Raw genomic sequence first — 24,645 nt, forward strand, 5'->3', positions numbered from 1 at the left:
TTGTAGAGAAAATTTACAGTTTTATTTCTGACCTCTGAGATCTAGGACTCATTCTAGACTATTTTTCAGTAAAATGTATTTGTTGTCAAATATCTGTGTGATTGGTAAATTACATAATGTTTTTGGTCATGTTTGGAAAACAAGTGACCAAACAAAACAGATCAAACCAATACATTAAAAGGTAGACTAGAATTCATTAATATAAAAATACTGCACATATTTTATGTTGTATAACAGTAGGGGCATATCAATACAAATTTCAAAACTATTTGAAGTTTGACAATACAAAAAAGGCTTTTGTATGTTATGGAACAGGAAATATGATGAATTGCAAAAATGATTTATAGAGCCTATCTACCCATACTAGATAGGGATTATTTTGTTAGTATAATGAAAAACTATTTGCTTTAACACACTGAAATGATTCAAATGGAGTATGACATTGGGAATTTTACAAAAAAAAATTCAACCATGTATGTCAAAAGCAAATAAGTACAATAAATTGTTTATAAAATTAAGAAAAAAACAGTTACCCAAATTTCATTGATAAAAGTTTAATGTAGAGTTGCTTATAAAAATGGAAAAAATATTACACCATACAACTAAGCATCCTGGCTCTGACTATTAACTACAGGGATGGTCATGTCAAAAACAAAGTCTAACTTCAGAGTTATCTGCTTAAAAGGAAGCAAACAAACAAAAACATCTCTGCAAGTAATAGGATGCTTTACCTAGTTCTTAAAGCTAATTATAAAATTATTTTTAACTGGTCCAACAATTTCTTCTTCTAGCAGAACTGTAAAAAGAAAATAAATATTTATGAGATAGGCACATATAGTAGTAGGTTCACTCCATTTGTTTTCTATAAATGCAAATATGCATATTTTACTTCTTGGACATATTCTGAGTATTCTACTTTAACATCAGGATTTATATCAAAATTCACTTCAATTTTAAGAAGGTTTTCTTTTTTTTGCTTTAATTTATATGCCGCCCTCTTCCGGAGACTCAGGGGGGCTTATAATGCGTTAAACAATAGCTTTCACACTTTCGTATATTTATACAAAGTCAGCTTATTGCCCCCACAATCTGGGTCCTCATTTTACCTACCTTTGAAAGGATGGAAGGCTGAGTCAACCTTGAGCCTGGTGAGATTTGAACTTGCAGTAATTGCAAGCAGCAGATGTTAATAACAGTGCTTTAGTCCACTGTACTACAGGCTCTTAATTTTAAGAAGTTAATTCAAAAACATAGAGGATCTGTTAAATCTACTTTTCTTGAATTGCAGATATCAGTTTTACATTCAATTTCATATGCAGAATCCTCTTTAAAAATAGATATATCCCAGAATGGCAATTACGAAAATTCCACTTCGTATATTTACTATAGTTTTATTGCTAACTCTTATAAATTCATTAAAATAAATATTATATTACTGTCTACATTCTGAAATAGTGCCCTCTATTTTTTTTAAAAAAAGGTTCCTCATAGAGCAAATGTAAACCAATAATCAAGTTAAGTATACTTTTTCCAATAGAAAAAATTAAAAGCTTCTGACAAAACAATCTGTATATAATAAGTTTATCTTGCTTATTATAAGTAAATCTTGCTACTTTAGTTTTCCTCTTTCTATTATCATTTATGCAACATTTGGCAAAATCTGACCATAAAATTATAATATTTGCATTCCCATCTTATTTCTCTTTTAATATTAGGCTGCTTCATTTTCATTATTCTGGTTAAATATATATAGAACAACGAAACAAATGCTTAATAAAACAAAAGCTTTAACATTACGAAAAAGAACCAATACTGCACAAAATACAAACGAAGCTAGTTATTTTTACCTTCCATCTGTTTCCACATTCATTGCATACAACAAAGGTTGTCATAGGTTCATCGGCACTTCTGGTCTGAACCTACCAAAACAAAAACAAAAACCAAACCCCAAACAGCAATGTTACTTGGCTATAGTTATATAATTTTCTTAATTTGTGGTACTACAAAATGCAATCTGATTTACTGATAAAAATAAGTGAACCACCCAAAAGCCAAAACTCTCTAATCACAATATAACACATTAGCTTGAATAAAAACGTATATGATAAGATCAAGTTAAATGCAAAACACCATACAAACTAGTCAGCTGCAAAGTGGACATTGAAAATGTAAAACAATATGAATAATAATACAATTAGAAGTCAAGCCTAGGAAAGTGCAAAGCTCTTCACCTGGGGTCAAAATGATGCTAATGTGGATATTAGGCAAGCCTCACTGGAATGGAATTCCATAACTGGATGCCATCTCAGAAAAAAACTCTGTCCCTTGTAGAAACCCACCTTACCACCTTTGAATTGTTTACTCAGATATAAAAGCCCAGTTTGTTTAATCACAGTTAATCTTTTGGTTACTTAGTAATGTATGCTAACAGTAACTTTTAATTCAATATTACAACTTTAGTCCAGAATATCAATGAGTTCATAATTTTCATATGAAATATTAAGTGAACCCACAATCCTTCTCTTTAACAGCTAAGATTCTCTCTTTTATGCCTCTGTGACAGATGAATTTTTAACTCCAATCTTCTCTAGGCAGGATAGCGAGCGGTAAGAAAACAGAGTATAAAATCTGGCAACACCAAGAAGACTACATTTTGCCCGTCATTACTCTCAAAAACAGTTTTCCATATCTTATTTGGTTATGAGTGTTTGGGAAAAACATTCAATTGTGCTTTTGCCTTCTTGTATTGGGAATACAGTTAAATAGGGAGTGAAGATTTAGTGCTAAATCTGATGTGGAGAGAGAAAAGCTAAACATCAAAGAATATGCCCCAATTACAGATTACAGTAATGTTCTATTTGAAAAATATACTGTATCCCAAGACAGCCAAATTATGGTTTGTTCAAAATTATATTTCAAAAAATTATAGATAGATAGATAGATAGATAGATAGATAGATAGATAGATAGATAGATAGATGTTACTAACTCCAAAAGTTAATACTGTGATGGGCATGTAGAAATGTCTAAATCACAAACCAGAGTATCTATAAAACTATATATTTTTTAACTGTTAAGATAGTTGAATCTTTTTCCTGCCTTGTTGGTTCCTTATAATATGTTGCGAGCATATTATTTAATATTATTTAATGTATTTCACAAAATTGCAAATGATTGAATGCTGCTTGAATACCTGGGTGTAAGTACAGTTCTTCTTTTTACATTTACCACAGGTAAATAGATCAGTCTGTGTTCCTCCTGTTTTAGCCATCTGGTGCTCTCTTATAGCTTCTTTGGTAAGATTCTTCCTCATTTCTTTCAGTTCATCACTTGCCATCTCCTATAGTGAGCACAAAAAAAATATTAGTTTTACACTTTTTAAATACACACACATACATACACATACTTTATTTACTAGGCAGCAGGCTTACCCTTTAATTTGTGAAAGCAAAAATATTACTTATATTTATGATATATGCATTAACCTTATTAGTTAATATTAGATTATTCTACATATCGGATTATCAGATTCCTTTTGGAGGCTTACAAAATGACGATTTATTTTACTGAAAATCCAGTTTAAGGACTAGAAATCATTCTTGTACGTCAGCCTCTAAAAGTTATCAAAAGATAATACCGAGTGGCTGCTGTCTGAAAATATAACATAGGCCATGTATCTTAGGTATTGTACAATAGTTTGGTTATTATATAGAACTTTTAAATGTTTTATGCTACATAGCTGCCTTCAGGAAAAAAAATATTTTCTTCAAATGGTTGAAGTGAACAGATTCAACATAATCTGATTATATATACAGGTAGCCTTACAAGGCAGTTGGGACAGGAATTTCCATTACTAAGCAATGAAGTCATAATACAGGCAACCAAGTTAGGAGGCATTGTAGATTTAAGGTTTTTGATCCCTCTGCTGCTTCTGACTGTTTTTTACCATAGATATGGTAGCCTAACTTGGGCTGAAGATTCTAAGGACCATCAGGGTTTTAAGCTATTCTGAAAAGTCAAAAAAAAAAAAAAAAAGGAATAAAAGAAGGTAATGGCAAAGGGTTCTGTATTATTGCCAAGAAAACTGAACTATCACCTCCAGGAAGTTGAGCTCAAACTGAAGTATTAACTTTAAGACACTATACCCATAATGGCGAATCTATGGCACGTGTTCCACAGGTGGCATGCGGAGCCATCTCTGTGGGCATATGAGCTGACGCCCAGGTCAGCTCCACCGTGCATGCCTGCGCACTGTTGGCTAGCTGATTTTTGGGTCTCTGATGGGAGACGTGTGCGCATGTGCAGGGGGTTCACTTGCGCATACATGGGGGTGGAGTGGGTGTGTTGCCCCCCCCCACCCCATTTTTGGTTCCAGAAGGCTTCAGGGACAATAACAGGGGTCGCACGTGCATGCATGGGGGGCGTGGGGAGGGCGCGTGCGCATGCAGGGGGTGGGTGGCGGGACCTGGGATGGGCGTTGCATTATGGGTGTCGGCACGTGCACACACGCTTTCGGCACCGGAGGAAAAAAAGGTTCGCCATCACTGCACTATACCCAGTTAGAGGAGTGATCTTTCCGGCATAATACTATCTATATCAACTGAATGTAAGTCTTCAAGATTTCAAGTAGAAGCTTCTCCAAGCCATATCAGGAGATGCCAGGAACTGAACCAATGACTGCACGCAAAGCATATGTTGTTTCATCTATTTGTGCTATTCTATGGAGACTTGACAGCAGTAAATTATAGCCTTCTATGTGCTAAAACATGTGAAGTATAAATTTAAATACTTTATAGTATAATTTAACAATACATTCAGAATTTTTTCTCCCAAAATACAAATAATATTTTATTTTTATTTTGGAAACAAAAAAAAAATCATAGATTTTTGCTTAAACAAATCATGTAGACAGGAAGACTCTGATACTATTTTCAACTGAGATATGTAAATGTTGTTTTAATGTGTCAAGTAAATGTGGGTTCATACTTGTATCTTAGATTAAAGAAATAAAAATTATAATATGCTGAATGTTTATTACCTCTGCTGACATTTTAGCAAATCTATCAGGAGCTATATTTCCACATAAAACATTTTTTCTTAAATTAGGATTTTTTGTATCTTTAAGATTTGCTATCCTGCTGCGCACTCTATTTTTATATTTCATGTCAGTATTTTTTAGCTCCTGAAATATAGGTATTCACGAATTAAGGAAATAATGTGTAAAACACAGAATTGATTTATTTTACAAATATCTGACCACATTTTATAATTGCATTTTTAATTAATAAGAGCATACATATGTAGAAACTTAACTAAATTTATATTAGCCAAAATATTGTTTGTCTTGCTTATATGAATTAAATATGCACAAAAGCAATGCTATTTTAATGGTATGATATTTTAATATTAAAATATTTTAATATTAATTTTTTTAATAATCTCAGCTATCTCAAAGGCATGTATACACTTTGTACTGTTATTAACAAATCCATTAATATATACAATAGTGTAAATATATATTTTTAAAAATATATCCTTTTTCTACCATACAATTTGTTTAAAATATTACCTGATCTAAAATACTTTAATAAAATTTATAAAAATATAAGTATTTTAATGAACACAATACAGACTAATGTAAAAAATTATAGGAGCCCACAAAAAATTAAAGAACCAAATATTTTAAGAGAGATTAAGAATTAAACTACAGAATAAAGTAGAATTTTCATTATATAAGAAAGGATATCTTCTTCAATCTGAGAACCTAGTTCTTCGTCATCAGCACCAATAGCAATATAATCATCTGAAAAATAAATTAATTGGGAATCAGTTTTTTGTAAGATGATTATATACATATATTTAAATGCAAATAAAATTATGTTTAGTAAAATGTGCTCCAAATTATACAGTACTATAACTGCAGTGGATTCTATCCAGAACTAGAGAGTATCATAAAAACAAGACAGAAAAAAAAAGTACAAAAATAAGTGTAAAACAATCACAAGGTGGCAATCCAAACAACAATTCAAACATAAAACATCACAAACAGGGGAGTTCCATCCACCCTACCCCAAGGCCTGGGTAAATAGATTCTCAAGGCCTTCTGGAACATCAGGGTGGGAAGCATATGGATCTCAGGGATAATCTCATTCCAGAAGGCAGGCACCCCTAAAGAAAAGGTGAATTTCCTAGGTATTGAAAGAGGATACCATTTAATTGAGATGACCCAAAGCATACCACTCTGCAACACTAATGGGCTGTTGTTCTGCCCATATCAGATGGGCAGAAAGTGAAGAAGATAGGTAGCTTAGGCCCAATACCATATATAGGGTTTTAAAGATAATAACCAGCAACTTGAATATTTCATTTGGACCCTTAATTTGTTAAGACTCTGGGCTATTTATTTCTAGAACTGAAAGAAAGTCAGTTCTTTCAGTTCTCTTTTTCACTTGCCTCTTTGAATTAGAAATTAACTTTCTAACACTTTTTGCAGTGAAGACTTCCATCTGATATTAACTGGTCCAAGAAATTTCACTAGGTTATTTTTCTACTAGGTCATTTTTCACTTCACTTCTCCACTGCTTTTTTGGTGTAACTTATAACTTTAGACCAGCAGAAGACTTTCTACAGTACTGACACAAGACATTTCTTTATGTAATATTGGATGTGTATCCGATCAACTTAACTGTAAATTCAAAATTGCAACAATTATCAGTTCAGAGCTAAGAATAACAATTTAAGGCCTATTGTGATCCGCCAGCAGCCTGCGGAGCTGGCAGCGGAGTCGGACAGCGATGAGGCTGAGGAAGAACATGGGCCAGTCCTGGATGCTGGGGAAAGGCCAGATGAGGGCTCTGCGTCGGAGGAAGAGATGGGGCCAGGGTCATCAGGGAGTGATATGCAGACTTTGGAGCCTCCAGAGGCTGACGGTAGAGAGGCAGAGGAACAGGAGGTGCCTGTTCCTAGTGCACGTATGAGAAGAGCTGCCAGAAGGCAGGAGCAGCTAAAGCAGAGAGGACGACTCGAGAGTAGGGCCAAAAGTTGATTGGCCCCTCCTATAAGGCTTAAAAGACCAGCAATGGCTCTTGGCCTCTTTGCCGGAAAACAACCGTTGAGAGAATTGCTTCTTGTTTGGCTGTAGTTATTTCTTCTGTTCCTGAACTGTTGCCAAGAAAAGCCTTTGGCAGTTTGCCTAATTATCCCAAGGTCAGAGATAAACTAAAGACTGGTGTTTTAAGGACTTTACTTTCATTTCATTTAGAATATGGCTGAGAATGAGTTAATTCTCAGCTGTTTTAATAAAATCTGTTTGTTTTTTGGAACTGTTTACATTTAATATCAACTACGTGGGCCTGGGTCACAACAAGGCCATTCTTAAAAAGAAATATGATAAATTCACAGCAACTAAAAATAAGCACACATACTGCAACATATAGCGGATCCTCTAAAAAAATGTTTTTCACCATGCACTTAATATTGAATCACAGCCGGTTTCTTAATAGCCTTGCATTTTGTATTAAATAAAAGTAGAAAGAAAATATGGAATCGAATGAAAAATAAGTATAGCACAGTACTATAATTCTTACCCCCCGTTTTAAGAGCTGCTGCCAACATTTCTCTGCATTTCATCCGTACAGAATCAGATGTGTTTGGAGCCCGGGGAAAAGAAGAGATATATGCGTCTGATGAAATGTTAGAATCCTCTTTCTTGCTGTTTGAATTGCTACTGGAACTGCTAAATAGGCAAACAGACAAACACTTTTTTTTTGTTCTGTTTCATAACGAATCAGCAGGATCCATAAGGGATGATTTGGACCCTCTTTATCACCCACCCAGACACTGCTTTTATTGATCAAATGACCCTTTTAAATATCTAAATCAATAAACAAATCTTCCTGTATTAAATATATTTCCATTTGTATAATGAAGTTCATAAATGCATAAATAAATATTCCGTCAATCCCAAGTGTTAAAGTAATACAAAAATGAAGTCTCTCCTCTGTACATATTGATTATTTCTGACATAAATATTCCAATCTAAACTGACAGGATTTCATTTAACTAAGTGTTAAATGTTCCTGTACATGGTATAAGACTATTCTGTAATCTTTTTTCCATATATTCTTTCATCATGTTCTTTAATATTACCCTTGAGTTTGTACTCAAGTTTGTAAACATTAGGATGACTTAATGTTAGTAGTCTTCTACCATTTAAGCAAAAAGGTTATAAGAAGTACCTTTCTTCCCTCGCTTCAGGACTATTTTGTGACGATGATGCCGATTCTTTTTTCTTGTCTTCAGATTCTTTGTCATTTGATGGTCCATCTAAAATGCATATATAATACATAAAAGCAATAATAATTCAGTTGATGAAATAAGGGGATGTCAATCCAAGATAAATAAAAGATTAGGGAATGCCTGACAGCAATGAATGAATTTAAGTAATTAATTAATTATATGTGATTAATTAACTAATTAGCTTTATAAGACCAGGTTAGATAAATCTTTGCTTCCTGTTCTTCTTTCTCTTTTGCCCTTTATGTAGCCATTTCATTCTACTTAATTACTATTTAGTTTTGTCTAATCTCAAGATGACACATAATACTAACTATGCATAACTGAGACCTACCAACAAGCATCAGAGGCACAATCGACTTTTCTAATTCTTAATTTAAAAAATGAAAATAACTATCATCATAAAGAACATTCAAAGAATATTCTTCTGCTATTTTCTAAATCTACATCTATTCTAAACTGCTCTTTTCCACAGGTAGAAAATTAGTATTTTTTTCCACGAAGTATAGCTAGAAGGGGGATATGTAAGAAATAAATCTGTGGGTAAAAGTGTTACATTTCTCTGTCCCAGTGTAGCAACTCTGAAACAGCTCATTGAACCCCTCTCTCCATGGTAACAGGATGAAAGTTTGGATGTCATAATAGTTTAAAATATAGGGAAAATACAAGGAATAAAATCAAGAAAAGACAAATCACAGGAAAACTCTTGAAGACAGAAAAATGTATTATCATTGTTAAGGAATCAAGAATCCAAGTAAAAGGTAGAAGTTGGATTACAAAGGAAATAATTATCCCATGAACATTACTGTATCTTAATCTCCATATGCTACAGTATACAATTTACCGGTACATCATTCTGGTTATAGGCTAGCTAAGATCCTTGTCATTCATATCAAGCTGGACAAACTATAGATTTTTGAGAGAATTTTGCAAGATAGATTCATCAGCACTGTTTAATGTAATGTTCTTTTTTAAAGTTTACTGAAAGGTTACTGTAGTAAGACTAGTTTCAAAAAGGTTTCTATAATTTACTGATCCATCTTCAAAATGCTAGATTATTAATAATTATTAGATTGTTATCTTTCTTATGCATAGTTTCCCAAATATATTAATTATATTTTAATAGTTGTAAAACTCTTCGTTTATATTTTAAGTTTTCACTATATTCTCAGTGCATTAAGTTTGAAGGTATTATTTTTTTTAAAAAAACGTACATTTCAAAATGCTCTTTTCCCATGCTTCAACCATTTTAAATTGTCTAACGCACATAATAAACTACTTGAGAATATTCCAGGATATCCAACCTCCCCCACCTGTAAACATATTCCTCAGATCAACTAAGTAGTCAGTAGCACATAGAATAATCAAGAAGGAATATCTCTTAAGGTATGTTATAGTTTCATTCATCACCACAGCCAAAAACCATAAGAAGAAACTGGATATACAAGACCAAGAAAAGGAATTAATATTTAGATTAATTTGAAAATCATCTAGCAATGAGAAAATGCAAAAGTTTAGTGCATCTGTACCTAACAATTTCTTCCATGATTTAATGAGAGATTTTGCTAGAGATGTAACTTCTTCATCTGTACTTTGTTTCCGAATTGCATTCACAGACATTCCAATTCTTGTAGACTGAAAATTAAAATATTTAAGATCAATGACAGGTAATTGTAAGATGATATATATATATCCCATTAAATCTCCCCCTCCCAAAAATATGTTGGAATAGTTATTGGTTTGGTAAATATAAGAAGTTTCTAAATCTGGTATCAAAATTGATACATTGTAAATAATTATTTAAAGTTCTGGTTAAGATTATGGTGATAGATAAATGATATAAGATTTCTTTATTTTCTTAAAGGTAAAGTATTAAGATAACAATGCAAGTTATTTCAAGCAGTTTGAAAAGACATTAGGAACACTTTTATGATAAGGAAAAACATTAAATTTTACTTAACTATTTTATGGCTACGGTATGATAGAGGTTAACTTTCTTGATTTTTAGCTGTATTGCTGTGCATAAGTTTCAATTTAAATTTCTTTGTGAAATAAAACTGAGTAGATTTTAAAAAAAGATACAATTTTAAAAGTTTCACATAATGATGGAGACTTAAGTCTAGTCTGACTTATTTCTTACCTGTAGCAGAACCTGTTTATGCAATTTCTTTCTTCTTCTTTTTATATATTTTCAAAATAAAGCATGCTGATCTACTACTATCTATTGTACTAGAAAAAAGTGCATAAGGAATTCTTATAATTGAACAAACCATCCATTGTTCATAGTAAAAAATTAATACTCAATTTCCAATGTTTACACAAATGTGTTCTGTTTTAATTCTATTCTACCTGAAACAATCTCATGTGTAACAAAAAGAACATAAACTAAAAATCAACTGTTCCTTTTCTGTTAGCTATGTGTTCTGGAGCTAACAGCTTTATGTATACACATCAGTTTAGAATACTGATTTCATACATGCTTGCATAACTATACCTAGATTATTTACATTATTAAACATGAATATTTATAACAGACTAGTGAGAAAATAGATATCTTAGGTGAATTTTATACTTTCACTCCCTTTGAAAAAATCATAGATTCTCTGATCACCTCATCTGCAATTTCAGTCACCAAGGTGACAGATCTCTTCATAGTGATCTGAAGAGGCAACTACTGTAGCTTTCCTTTAAATGTCTTATGAGACTAACTCATATCCTGATTTTATGAAAAAATAATGTCCTTTTTATATATTTTTTATCAGCTTTCTGCATTTTGTAGAATAATAATTTTTATTTTTTATACTTTTTAATATTTTCTTTTTAACTGCCCAGAATCACTAAAAGTTAGGTGGCATATAAATTTATAAATAAATAAATACACATCTCCAAAATATGAGACAATCACTGAAGCTCAACTATCATAGGATACAGGATATACAGGTAGTACTCAACTTACAACAATTCATTTAGCTACTGTTTGAAGTTACGTCACTGAAAAAAGTGACTTATGATCATTTTTCACTTACAACCATTGCAGCATGCTCATGCTTATGTTATCAAAATTCAGACACTTGATAACTGACTCATATTTATGACAGTTGCAGTGTTCCCGGGTTATGTGATCACTTTGTGCAACCTTCTGACAAGCAAATGGGAAAGCAGAATCACTTAACAATTGTATTACTAAATTAATACCATAGCTGCAGTGATTCACTTAACAACCTTTGCAAGAAATGTCATAAAATGAGGCAAAACTCACTTAACAAATGTCTCATAGCAAGAGAAATTTTAGGCTTAATTGTGGTCGTAAATTGAGGACTACTTGTATAAGCATCACAAATCTACTAGCAAGATCCAATAATCATAACTAAAATTATTTTTCCTTATCAATACATTTATAGCATTTATGCTTGAAGTGAAGATCTGACAAATCATTTTCTCTTTGTAAGGAATCCGAAATATCACACTGATGAATGTTAGCTTCTTTATCTCTGTGTTTACAGCATAATCAACTTCAGTATTTGCAGACAAAAAAAAAAAAAAAGCATACCTGTAACAGTTCCAGCGTCATGGGTATATTCTTAAGTTCCTTGAGTAAATCAAGAGCCCCACCCTGCAAAATACATTGAAGATTAAATATACCTATTGCCATATACTTTAAAAAGTCATCTTCAAATCTATGATATAAATGCTAATGAAAATGATACTGCTATACATTTGAAAAATATTTCTTTATGTTTGTTCCACGAATTGACAACTCTTCTCTTCCTTAAAAATGTGAACTAGGTCCATCCTAAAGTAAAGACTACCTAAAATGACATTTAATTAAAATATTCTGAAGACTAATTTTTCCAATATCTTGCACAATATTTAAATTCAGCCTAAAGAAAAATTATAGAATTAGCAGAAAAGCAAATACTATCCAAGATGTCCCAGGAGGAGGAAGCTACGTTGTCAATAATTTTTCATTATATTTTCACTTGTTTATACAGTCTTATTTCTATTTAATGCTGAGCTAATTTATTTTTAAACATAGTAAAAAGGGGGAAGGGGAAAATATACTTTACACAGCATTCAAACTGTTTAACTTCTATAGGCACAATCTATCAGTTTTAGATTATACTCTTATATTGATCTGATTGAAAAGTTAGATTTGTAAGATTTATAAAAATTTACTTCTCTAGCAACACGTAAATCATAAGCATCAAAAGAAATATTCTGGTAGATATTATGAAATAGAATTGAATTGTAAGAGTAATTTAATGGAGTATAACCACAATATATTAAAGGGACATATTTGTATCAACTTTATTTTTACTACACAGAATTTTCCTTCTATTGAAATAATAAAATTCTTTTTGTTGAAAGAGTTTTAAAAAACTATCAATTAATGTCAACTTTATATTCATGTCACAATTATTGAGCACTGAATCACAACACTCCACAACTATAAAAAATCCTATCCAAGAAAGGGAGACAATTCAAATTAAGGCAGTTCCCATCAGACTTTGGCTTCATGTCACATAGTGTTGTAACTCCGACTCCCGAGCCTGACCTCATGGAGGAAGAGGACTCAGAAGGTGAGGGGGAGGAACTGACAAGGCCTCCCTCTCCAGGACTCTCCTCTCTGGCAATGCCTGAGGTTCCATCCGAAGGCCAGGAGGAACAGCCTGGGATGGGCCAGGAGGAAGGCATTTCAGAGCACCCACTGATAGAGAGTGATAATGATGAATCCTGGCTTGATGTCAGGCAGCATCGGAGGGAGAAGCATGCGCAGCAAAGGAAGAGGCGTGGGAGGGCCAGGGATTGAGCTGAGTCACTGAGCCATGCCCCACAAGGGATAAAAGGAGGCGTGATTGCTCGGCAGGCTTTGTGATGGACAAAAGTTTAAACTCTAAAGAATCACATCGTGAATCCTGCACTTCAGCTCAGATATATTTTGGACTAAACTCTTGTGGATAATTTGTCGCTCTGGAAACGGACTGCAGATAAGGCCTCTCCTGCTTTTGGGGAGTACTAATTGGACTTGGCAGGCGTTTTACAGTTAGCTGCCAGAACTCTCGTCTGCCAGGAATTCTGGTCTGTTTATACAATAAATTATTGGCAGGCGTGTTTGATACTGCATTTGTCTGTGTGAGGAGGACGGGGGACAGAACACATACATTTTATTGCAAAAAATAAGGAATTCTAGTGATAAGAAAGTATGAATAAAATGTCTTTTGCATAAGGCAAGCCCTATTCAGGACACATGAGAATTTAACCAGTTAGTAAGATTTGTCCACTTAAGACCCCAACAGATACATATATACAAGCCTAGTAAAACATGTAACAAAGTTATTCAGGAGGTGAAGAAGTTGCCTTTCCAAAGACAAGATCAAAAGAAATACTGTATTTTTCAGTCTATAAGTCGCACCGGAGTATAAGATGCACCAAGATTTCGAAGAGGTAAAGAAGAAGAAAAAGGGTTTTGCCCTCCCCGGCTCCCAGGAGCATTCTGCAGGCCTCCCAAACACTCTGCGCGTCCCATTTTTGCGAAAAACAAGCCTGTTTTTCACAAAAATGGCACACATGGGGTGGGGTTTTGTGAGGCCAAAAATGGTTGTATTTGGTGTATAACACGCGCCAACATTTCCACTCTCTTTTAGGAGGAGAAAAAGTGTGTCTTATACTTTGAAAAGTACGGTGTCTTATAGTCCATAAAATTACTAAAATTTTCACTAAAATCACTAAGACACTACAACCACCATAAATATATGCCAGTTGCCAAGCGTTCAAATTTTGATCACATGACCACAGAGATGCAACAATCATAAAGGGAAAAAAGATTATAAATCACCTTTTTCAGTGATGTTATAACTTTGAATGGTCACTAAATGAATAGCTATAAGTCAAGGACTAAACTGATTTTCTTTTGTTAAGCAGTATTTCTGACAGCAAATCTCAGTTAATTTCAAGATAAAATTTCTAAGAAACTGAAGCCATCTACATGAAATATAACTGTAAAACAGGCATTAAAACAACATTCAAAAATACTTTCTAAACACTTTCTGAACAAAAATACTTTTTGCACAATACAAACACATACACAGTATTTGCTTTTTACTCTTTCATTAATTTGCAAAAATTTAACATGTACTACAAAATATGTCTAAAATTAATAATTTCAATTATTACTGCAATTTTCTTTCCTTATCAAATAATACAAAAGCTGCCGAAGAGGCTTTGGATAGTGAGATGGGCAGATAGATGATAGATGATAGATGATAGATAGATAGATAGATAGATAGATAGATAGATAGATAGATAGATAGATAGATAGTTAGTTTCAGTCATAACCCTGAAATTATTAGAACCTTTCCACCATAGACATGTTCATTAATACTTTATTTATCTCATATCTAAAGATATCCTCATTCACATATGTTTATAGTACAGTTACTTTGGTTTTAATATATTGTTCTACAATATTTACAAAATAGATGTCACTACTGATATTATGGCTTTTGTTCTTTATCCTGGTGCTCTCAGATGTGTTGGGACTACCAGAATTCCCAGCCAGCTTGTGGCAACTCTCTACAAAAAACAGAACAGTTCTAAAACTGCAGTAAAAATACATGACCTACAGATTATTAAGTTCATGGGGCCTCCAAACCATTTTTATGATAGCTGAGTCCCTAAAATATTACAACACTCCCCCCACTAAAAAAACCCAAAACCCTGCAGCAAAGGGTAAATATACACAACAACCAAAAAAAAACAACAAAAAAACAGAAACCTAACCAGGCATTTATATGACATTACTGTTTTTGAATCTTCAAAATTTGATTCTTGTATATTAAAAAAAAATGATTAAGTTGGCTGTGTAATACAGGTAGTCCTCAACTTACGACTACAATTGGGCCTAAATTTCCACTGCTAAGCAAGGTAATTGTTATGTTTGCCCCATTTAACTACTTTTTTGCCAGTTTTTAAGTGAATCAATGCAGTTATTAAGTGAATCATGTGGTCGATAAGTGAATCTGGCTTCTCCCATTGACTTTGTCAGACGCTGGTTGAAAAGATTACAAATGGTGATCACATGACCCCGGGATAGTGCAACTGTCTTAAATACATACCAGTTGCCAAACGCCCGAATTTGGAACATGTGTCCATGCGACCATGATGATGATATAATGGTCATAAGTGTGAAAATCTGTGATAAACCACATTTTTCAGTGCTATTGTAACTTTGAATGGTCACTAAACTAATGGTTGTAAGTTGAGGACTATCTGTACTAGAAGATTTCCAATTGCAGCAACTGAATAATGTCACACAAGCATTAGCAACACAAGTTCATTACATGGTCTAGCAGCTCAAATGCTTTATTCCTAATGAGAATTTAAAATAATGTATACCTAAATGCTGGTACAGAACATGGTAATCTTTTATGGAAAAATTCTAAACAGCAGTTCTGCTCAGAATAAACACATAAAATGACCTAAGTATACATGGGATTGTAGTTTACATGTTAACTCTTCCCAGATAGACAGATCACATGCCCTATTTTTTAAATGTCTACTGGGAATACTGGGGCACGGTAAATTTATCAACATTGAAAGCTACCTTACATGAATCAGTCCCTTAAATCATATCCATTATTCCACAGATAACACAATATAATCTATACTGGCAAGCAGTGGTCTCCAGGATCATATGGAATTTTTTTTCAGTTAGACACAGAGCTGCCACAGATCAAACCAAGAATACATCAGGAATTTAGAATTGAAACTGTAAGCATACATTGTGGGGGGGAAAGGAAGATTCTATTGAAAAATTTCTAAAAGCTGTGCCTGAATCCTATAGGATTTCTCCCTCCTCCTCTTTTTCTCTCATATTTTACTTTATGCTATCATCATAAACTATGCTAAGGTTTCACTCAATTTGGTGGGTCTTACCTTTCTTTACAATTCACATAATTAAAACTCAGCTTTAACAACTTAATATTAAAAATATTTTAAAAGTATATTTAATTTAGCATGGAAAACAGCAGATATGAAGATTCTAAACACATAGAACTATTGCTAATCAAGTGTTTATGAACTTTGGAAATAATTCTATCTATATTTTGAAGTTTGATTTAAAACTACTCAATGACACATGACTGTAGTCTTTATTAGTCTTTTTTAAAATACCACTAAAATATGATTCTATACTCCAAGTCTTAAGAGTCTATACACAGAGGTGCTGCTGTCTATAACAGAGAAAATACTTTTGTGCCTACTCAAAAGTAACTTCTACTAAATTAAATATCATTTATCTCAGGTATGAGTGTATAGAATGGCAGCATGATGCACATGGAAAAATATTAAGTACACTGATTCTATATCTAATAATAGGAAAAGCTACTGCTTACCTTTTCTTGTCTAATCTTACTCAACTGCTCTTGATTTTTGAATATCCATATGTGCAACTTTACCTCTGTCAACTTGAACCTATTCATTACACAATAAGGTAATTCATTACACTAAATATACTATAAAAAGCATTAATAGTTACTAATATCACTATAATAAAAGCAATTATAATCCTTAACAATACTACCATATCATGGTTCAAGGGGCTTAAGAGACCCTAATGTAAATGAAAAAATATCTGTGCACAAGACTGCATATTAAATCCATACTAAAATAAAGAATATGAGAGAGCTTGTCAAAAGTTCATGTAATTAATAACAGAAACTTCTTACCCTTCTAGTGGCAAGGCTGGCTTTATTCTAAAATTCATTGTATGTGTGTATGCATTAAATAAAACATTTTAGCAGACAATACTACTTTGTGCAATATCTCAGTTTGTCTTTTCTGCAAGTAACTATATTGAAAATAAACTGCAACATATATAAACTAGAACTGCAATTATCCCAAGCTAATGTTTTTATATGAAGTTTGTGATTTTCATGTAGCTTTGCATCCGAGTATTTTTATGGTTGTTTCGTAATGGTACCAAGAAGTTTTTTCTTGGTAGTCACAGAACACTTTTGCTATACAATGCAAATCACCTATTTCTTAACACCAAAATCTGAATTCTTCCAATGTACTTCTTCATTTCACAGTTGGCACTTGAAATTGCTCAGAGATGCAGAAAGTGGTAGCTTAGGAACATCTAAAATCCAGAGACTCCCTCTCTCTGGAACAGGTAATGGAGTGTTAGATTAGTGTTTTAAACTTACAATTCATAGAGTCAGATTAACAGAGTTGAAAGGATCTAGTAGGTCATCTAGTCCAACCCCCCCACCACCCTGCCCAAGCAGGTAACCCTATGTATCTTATAATTATATAGTATGGACAGCATTTTGAATCAAACCTTTTGTTTGTTGATTGTAAATAAACATTACAATAAAACACTTCCAGAGTTCAATATCCACACACAGTAGTACTGCAGTGCCGCATTTAAATGTTAATAAGATGTTTGGAAACAATCTCAATGGATGCTCAAATTTACAAGGGTTAAAACAATGCAGTGTACTGAATTACAACTGCAAAATGGAAGTTTGATATATACCTATAGGGTAAGCGTCTTTAAGACATTTTAGACTATGGATCCTCTAACTCCAAATAACCAGAAAAGTCACAACGTCTTCGGGAAAAGGAGAAAAGGGGCTGGCATCGCATTATAAAGAAGAGGAGAAAGGTAGCATAGTCTTAAGGATAGAACAGCTTTCCAACAAAAAAATGTTCCACAACATTAATCTGCCCCAACTCTCTTGGAGGCTCCAGTGGGCTCTAATTTCTGATTTTCCGGAAGTGAAGAATTGGGCCTTTCGCCAGGGCAATAAATGCCGCCACAGGACGCTTCCCCTGGATTTGAACTCGACGTACGACTACGGCTCCTTAGAAACCAGGAGAGCTACCACAACTGGCCCAGACACAGAGCTCAGGGTCCCCGTCACGCGAACTGCGCTTTCCACAGATGACAGTTGGAACATCACAAAAGAGAAACTGCTCGCGAACGAAGCCTGCCCTCCAGTAGCCCCTCATTTATCACCCCCCCCCCGGAAAAAGGCGGGCGCCCCGTTGAGGTGCAGCGCCACTGATTGGTCGGACAGAAGTTGAAGTCGGGCGCGCGAGGGGGCTAACGGATATTTCTCCCTCCCTCCCTCCCGATGGACCTCACCGCGTTCTTCTTCTGCACCATCTTGTCCATCTTCTTAGCGATGCGGATGATTTCATCTTCGGTGCTCATGGCGGCTGCCGGGTCCGCGGCGGCGCCTCTCTCTCTCTCTCTCTCTCTCTCTCTCTCTCTCTCTCTTTCTCTCTCTCTCTAATGAGCGACTGAGGAGGAGTGAGCTTCAACCTTCGATGCTCCTTCTACGCCACGAATGCCGACGCTTTCAGCGCAAAAGCAAAGATGGAGCCGCCAAATCACTGTCGGGGTCGCTGTGAACATCAACCGGCCAGGAGCGACAGCTCGGCAGCCGTAGCGCCAGGCCTTGCTGATCAAACCTCGGTAAAGAGAGCCAGGAAGTGCTCTGGAAAACCGAAAACATCGATTAAGGGGGAAAAAAATGGGGGGTGGAGCTTCGTCTCCCTTCAGAGTTCCGACCGCTCAGCGGAAATGGAGGATAATAAAGCTCTGCGTGGGGAGAAGGGAGGGAAGAAGAGGTTGTCGTTGACCGAAAATGACACGGAGGTGTAGAATCTTTGTAACTTTGTAATGTCAGGACATTGGGCTGAGAGTTGTTCTGTCTTGGCAAATGGAAAAAGGAGTAGCAGTGGTTGCGATCTCGGGGAGGTAACATAACTCTAGGCGTGAGGACCTCCAGGTACGTTGGACTACAAAACCCATGACTCGCAGCATGCCCAAATGATGACACTAGTTTGCAGTCCAATTTATTTGGAAGGTTATGGATTGGAATGGCTTGTCAAAGAGAGGTTTATCTTCAAGGATCCAATTTCCTGAAATTAAAACTACTGTAGTTTGCAAATTTTCTCATTTGTATATTGCTTTTTTGTCCTTTTTGTTAAATATATAAAAATTAGAAGTTCTCATTGGCATCCTTCAGTCTCAAGAGACTATGATATCGTGCTCTGGAAAGAGGTCCTAAAACAGCATCTAGTGTGACTAAAAAGTCCAATTCGAGAGTGGCAATCCCTCCCACATTCCCCTGCCCAGGCCCCCCTCCCCCCCCATTTCGCTGGTTCCGGGACTGCCTCTTTGCCTCAGCCTGCCGAACAAGTATCTCTTCCAATTGGAGAAGGCCATGCTGCGTCTTTAGCCTCCAAACTGAACGATCGGAGGTCAATGTTTCCCAGTTGTTACTGTCCATTCCCAGGGCCTTTAGGTCCCTCTTGCAGATATCCTTATATCACAGCTGTGGTCTCCCTCTGAGGCACTTTCTCTGCACTAATTCTCCATACAGGAGATTAAAAATTTCTACTTAAAAATTAGAAGTAGAACAATTCTAAAACAGTATTTTAGAACAGCCATGGGTGCAAACTTCTCTGTAGGCTTTAAAACTGTACTAAAGTATTTAGGGCATTTTGAATAAATTTATTTTGATCTAGAACGCAAGAGAAAATATAAAGTTCAGTAAGTCTTTGGCAGGTATATTTAGTATTTATTGACTGAAGGAAAGTATCAGTGATTACTGATGTATTAATTTAAATTGTCAGAATGGTTTTGCAATTATGTGCATTGGGATTTCATGAAGAGATGGATTTATATGTAGTTCTACTTTCCATTGTAAACTGTAATAAAGTACGTTTCTGACAAAACTTCTGCCTGAGCTCATTTTATTTTTCTTGTGAACTGTATAATACCAAAAAAGCTATTACAGAAGATTAAGGTTCACAAAGCATCTGTAGTTTTTTTCTTGCAACAAAAATAATGCTACAAAATATATACTTTACTTACCATGGAAATAACTGATTTTTTTTGTATCTATACCTGCTTCTGCATGTTTATAACTGCAGTTTGAATTGTGTTCACATTTAAACATGATTAACAATGGTTGCTTTGTTGATATACTAAGTCACACAACCAAAGTTTGTAGCCAAATTTTATAAAGCCCATTTTTATTATTATATAGATTGGTGAATTATAAAATATGAAAATGTGCTGACCAAGTAATTCTACTGATTCTATTATGTCCCTACATAATGATTTACCTAACCATGTATAGTGCAAATGTGTCTAATTTTAATATAATGGTTTCCCCAAGCCTTGGCATTCTGCATCAGCTGCATGGGATGATACTGATTCAACGTAATATTTATTTTTATCCTGTTTAAAAAGCAATCCAAGGTGGTGAACAAATCTTTCTTATTCTATTTTCCCTAAAACACAATCCTATGAGGTAGATTGGGATAAGAGATAGAGTGACTGGTCCAACGTCACCATCTGGCTTTCATGTTAAGGTGGGACTTGAACTCATAGTCTCCTGCTTTCTAGTGTCTTAACCAGTATATCACACTGGCTCTCTTTGGTTTATGATATCTATTAATATGCTATATATTTTGCTTAATATCTTCTAGGCATCTGAAGGCTTGCCTGTTATATATGAAACACATAAACAATTGGATAAATTTTGTGAGCCGGATCATTAAAGTATCTTAGTGAAAAGTATGAATCCAAATATTGTTTCTCATATGCTGCACTTAGTTTTTTTTAAATGTATTTATAACTGTTACTATATTTCTTTAATCAGGGGTGTCAAACTCAAGGCCCGTGGGCTGGATGCAGCACACAGAATGCTTAGATGAAGGACCAGCCCACTGTGGCCAGAGCTCTGTTTTCAGCTCGACAGCCTCCTGCAGTGCTCTGCTAACGAAAACGGAGCTTGGGACAGCCGACACAAATGATGTTGAGTTGGCCAAGCCCTCCCAGCCACGTCCATCACACTCCTCTCCCGAAGTCAAACAACCCTGATACGGCCCTCAATGGAACCAAATTTGACAGCCCTGTCTTCAATGAACAATTTATCATTTTTCTTGTTTAATAATTGTAGAGATGCAAATAAGGGATATAGCATTTGTCATACAACCAGAATTGTTTCATTCATTGATTGTTCAGAATTTATTCACAGTAACATATTACAATTTCCATCTAAGATGTTTCAGTAGAAGATTTCTTGCCATAAACATAGTATAAAATCAAAGTGTTATCTTAGCTATGAACCTCCTAAAATATAAGATAAAGAAAAGCCAAATTGTTTATAAAATACTCCAGCCTGAACATATGGCTTCATTTACATCCTATACATACTTTCTGGAAACAATATTTGAGTCAATAGCACCTATTTATTTAAAAAATGCATTTAGAATTTACTGAAGTGCAATACACTTCCTAAGGCAAACATTCAATTAACATACCAGAAATTCATGTTAGAGTATGCCTTCAGCAATTCATTCACTGCAATGAACACTATATTTCAAGATAAACTTAAAAACTAACCATATCAGGATAAAAATCCTGATGAATTTATTAGATTTGCCTCAATTGTCACAGCATTTAAGGTATGATATAATACAATAAAGACTGGCAATTTTATTAAAACATTCCAAGTAAGAACAATTTAATACTCAATACTCTAAAGTTTGATTGTTCAGCAAAGTATTGTATGTCAGATTCCAAAGTAAACTGAACATTATTTGGGGGCTACTATATTTTGATGTCAGTAGTTCCACATAAAGTTTTTTAAATTAAAAAATGAGATTAATCAAAGTTTTGGTTTGTTTTGCATTTCTTATGTTTAAGATAAGAACTGAAGCAGTTACCATTACATAATAAATATTTTAACAGACTACTTTCTGTTAAGCCAATGTTCGAAAATCTTGCATGTTTATCGCTTATAAAAAATCTCTGAATACTGTCAAAATGCTTTCTTCTTGGAGCATGTAAATAACTAGTCTCTAATAAAAACAAAATAAACTGATAAAATCACTGTTCCCATATTCAAGTCCTATGTACACAAACTCTCGCAGAGATTCCTATAATTAAAATAGTTCAGAGATGCTTTCAGTACAGAAACATTTACTTCTTTCAAGAGCCAAATTCAGTTCATTAGAATCCACAATCTGCATTTTAAAATATTGTTTCAGGATGCAATAGGAAACAAACTTAGGTTTCCTTGCTTTCCAAATTCCATCATATAACTAAATAAAGAGTAAGCCCAATTAAACCTCCATGATATTGGCAATACACACAAGAAAACAATTTACAATTTGAAGTTATGTATTCCACACACAGCTTTCTTGCCAGTTCTTTCTGCTGGTATATAGATTGCTCTCAGTTTAATTATCTAAAGCCCAGCAAGTATCAAGAAACATGCCAGAACCTACACAAAAGTGCTAAAGGCCATGATTTACTCCACCAACATGTAACTGCAATTATATTTTTAATTCTATATTTTAGTGCTTACAAGCTGCAGATATGAGTGATTCCATTAGGTTCCGTGTCTCCTCTTAAATAAAATCACATTAATGAATAGAAGAAATTTCAGAAGATGCCATTTCACCATACATAGTAGCAATGTGATGCTAAAAAAATCAGCAAAATATTGGGATATGGTAAATGGCCTGAAAGAGAAAGAACATGTCCAGTTTTTTCCCCACACATACAATATTGACCACAAAACTTGTACACTATTTCTAAAGGATTCTTACAATTATGCTATAGAATTATGGATTTTTTTTATTTCTATATGTACACAAAATACATATAGAAGTAACATGTATGTATAGAATTAGCTGTTTATATGTACAAAACCTGGAACTTCTGCAGGAACGTGTATTTATCTGAAATAAAATTTCAAGTCTTAAGAATTTAGATGGAAAATTTGTCATGACAAAGGTGAAGTATCTTATTTCTGAATGACCTGGTCCAGGGACATTGAAAATGTTGCTTGCACAAACTGTTCCAGAACAGCTAGTTTGCGGTGCTCCGCACCAAACTAAACCATGCTTTGTTATTCAGTGGTGGAGGAAACAACAGAAAAAAGCCAAGGCTGAAGGGTTGCCTTGGTGATGGCATACTGGATATCAGTCGCAACTGGGGAGAGAAAGCAAATGCTAGAAAAATCCTCTGTAGGGTGGGTGGAACAGACAGGCAGTGTGATATGCCATGCTGAATATCAGCGGTAGTGGTTGAAGGCAGGCCAGGGGAAGAGCAAGGAGATGGCAGCAATGCATATGCCTTGCTTAAGAGGAAATAATGTGCACCAGTCTTATCCTAACTTTCTCCAAAAAAAACTACCCTGGTATCCCTCTAGATTTCGTTTTGAACAACCAAACATTACATTTCTGCTGAGCTGTGGTAGATTTAGAACAGCTCAATCAAATTTTCACACAGTGATCTTTTTCAGCTTTAAAATAAAATATTCTTTGTATGCACTCCTCCTCGTCTCTTGTCAGTTGATTGTGCAATGCTTTAAACAACAACCTTGATTTCATTTTTGATTTTTTTGAAGCAGAACAAATTAAGACTAATACATACAATATATTTTCTGATTTTGATTTTTAAGAAGTTAGCTACTTAAAAGAGCTTTTGAAAGCTCAATTTTTGCAATATATTAAAATTTCTAATGACTTTTGTTATATTCTATGTATAATTTAGTGACATCTATGTCTAAATTTATCTCAGTAAGGACAGCTGAATGAGAAACATTTGTTATAAAGATAAATACTTTTTTTAAGATTCTAAGTAGCAGGGTGCACATTTAAGATAAAACACTGCATTCCTCCAAGGTGTAGGGATAATTTAAAGACTTGAGTCTTACCTTGAACATGCAATAATATTGGTTAAATGTGAATGTTAAGAATACTCGTTCTACCACTGCATGCTTAGTTTTATATACTGCATATAGAAGTGTCAATTTAGCAAGTAGTAATATAACAGGATTTGGGGGAAAATCTTGCTCTGAATTATAAAAGGGCTCCATACTTTAGATTTGGAATGATCTAGCAAGGAAGAGAATACCTAATTATATTCCAACATGCCTTTCCACTGCCATATATCTATGTTATGGCCAATGGGATTTAAAAGGAATATTGTTTCTCATGAAGTTATAGTTTCTAATCTTTGCAATACAGTTAATACTGTAGGCACAGAGATGCTTTAGAAATAGCTACATGAAAAAAAATCTAGTACAGATGATGCTGGTGTATTTAACCAAAGGCTTCTCATATATTTCAGTCAATTGGAGGTAGGTGCTCGTCAATAAATTGCTTCACATCCATCATTTCCTATTTAGGAATGAAAAACAGTAATTTAGTTTAGATGGTTTGATACTAATATTCTCTTAACTACTACAGAAAGAACTGGGCTCCTCACCATGCAAGGAACTTTTTGTTCTGATCTTCAATCAACACTACTACT

The 24,645-nt window shown here is 34.3% G+C and overlaps 2 protein-coding genes and 1 long non-coding RNA gene across 6 annotated transcripts in view; 1 reads left to right on the forward strand and 2 right to left on the reverse strand.

The window, feature by feature from the left end:
* TCEA1 (transcription elongation factor A1) lies at positions 1-20,488 on the reverse strand. Of its 4 annotated transcripts, none has more exons than XM_034429774.3 (11): positions 18,445-20,488; positions 16,688-16,766; positions 11,845-11,907; positions 9,824-9,929; positions 8,237-8,324; positions 7,586-7,734; positions 5,746-5,802; positions 5,038-5,192; positions 3,193-3,339; positions 1,848-1,919; positions 1-796 (listed from the first exon to the last, which is right to left on the reverse strand). In XM_034429774.3, the coding sequence occupies exons 1-11, from the start codon at positions 18,498-18,500 to the stop codon at positions 788-790; spliced, it is 981 nt and encodes a 326-aa protein (XP_034285665.1). In that variant the 5' UTR covers positions 18,501-20,488; the 3' UTR covers positions 1-787. The 4 variants fall into 4 exon arrangements, with proteins under 4 accessions (XP_034285665.1, XP_034285667.1, XP_034285666.1 ...); XM_034429776.3 differs by lacking the exon at positions 18,445-20,488 and adding an exon at positions 17,833-18,334; XM_034429775.3 differs by lacking the exon at positions 16,688-16,766.
* LOC148114913 (uncharacterized) lies at positions 18,959-21,993 on the forward strand. The gene is made up of 2 exons (XR_015733381.1): positions 18,959-19,093; positions 20,978-21,993. It is a non-coding gene; the product is annotated as an uncharacterized LOC148114913 (long non-coding RNA).
* LYPLA1 (lysophospholipase 1) overlaps positions 21,319-24,645 on the reverse strand; it is a 26,150-nt gene continuing 22,823 nt past the window's right edge. The window contains exon 9 of the mRNA XM_034429779.3: positions 21,319-24,512. Within this exon, the coding sequence (XP_034285670.1) occupies positions 24,459-24,512 (54 nt within the window). The 3' untranslated portion in view covers positions 21,319-24,458. The remainder of the gene's footprint in view (positions 24,513-24,645) is intronic.

Source organism: Pantherophis guttatus, chromosome 3 (genome assembly GCF_059756535.1).
Source record: "Pantherophis guttatus breed Tessera chromosome 3, ASM5975653v1, whole genome shotgun sequence".
Classification (NCBI taxonomy): Eukaryota; Metazoa; Chordata; class Lepidosauria; order Squamata; family Colubridae; genus Pantherophis; species Pantherophis guttatus.

Coding starts and splice junctions, on each gene's coding strand:
- TCEA1 (XM_034429774.3), bottom strand. CDS start 18,500: ATGAAATCATCCGCATCGCTAAGAAGATGGACAAGATGGTGCAGAAGA. Junction 7,735..8,236: donor CCTGAAGCGAGGGAAGAAAG/GTACTTCTTATA, acceptor TTGCCTATTTAG/CAGTTCCAGTAGCAATTCAA. Junction 5,193..5,745: donor AGGTTCTCAGATTGAAGAAG/ATATCCTTTCTT, acceptor ATTCGTGAATAC/CTATATTTCAGGAGCTAAAA.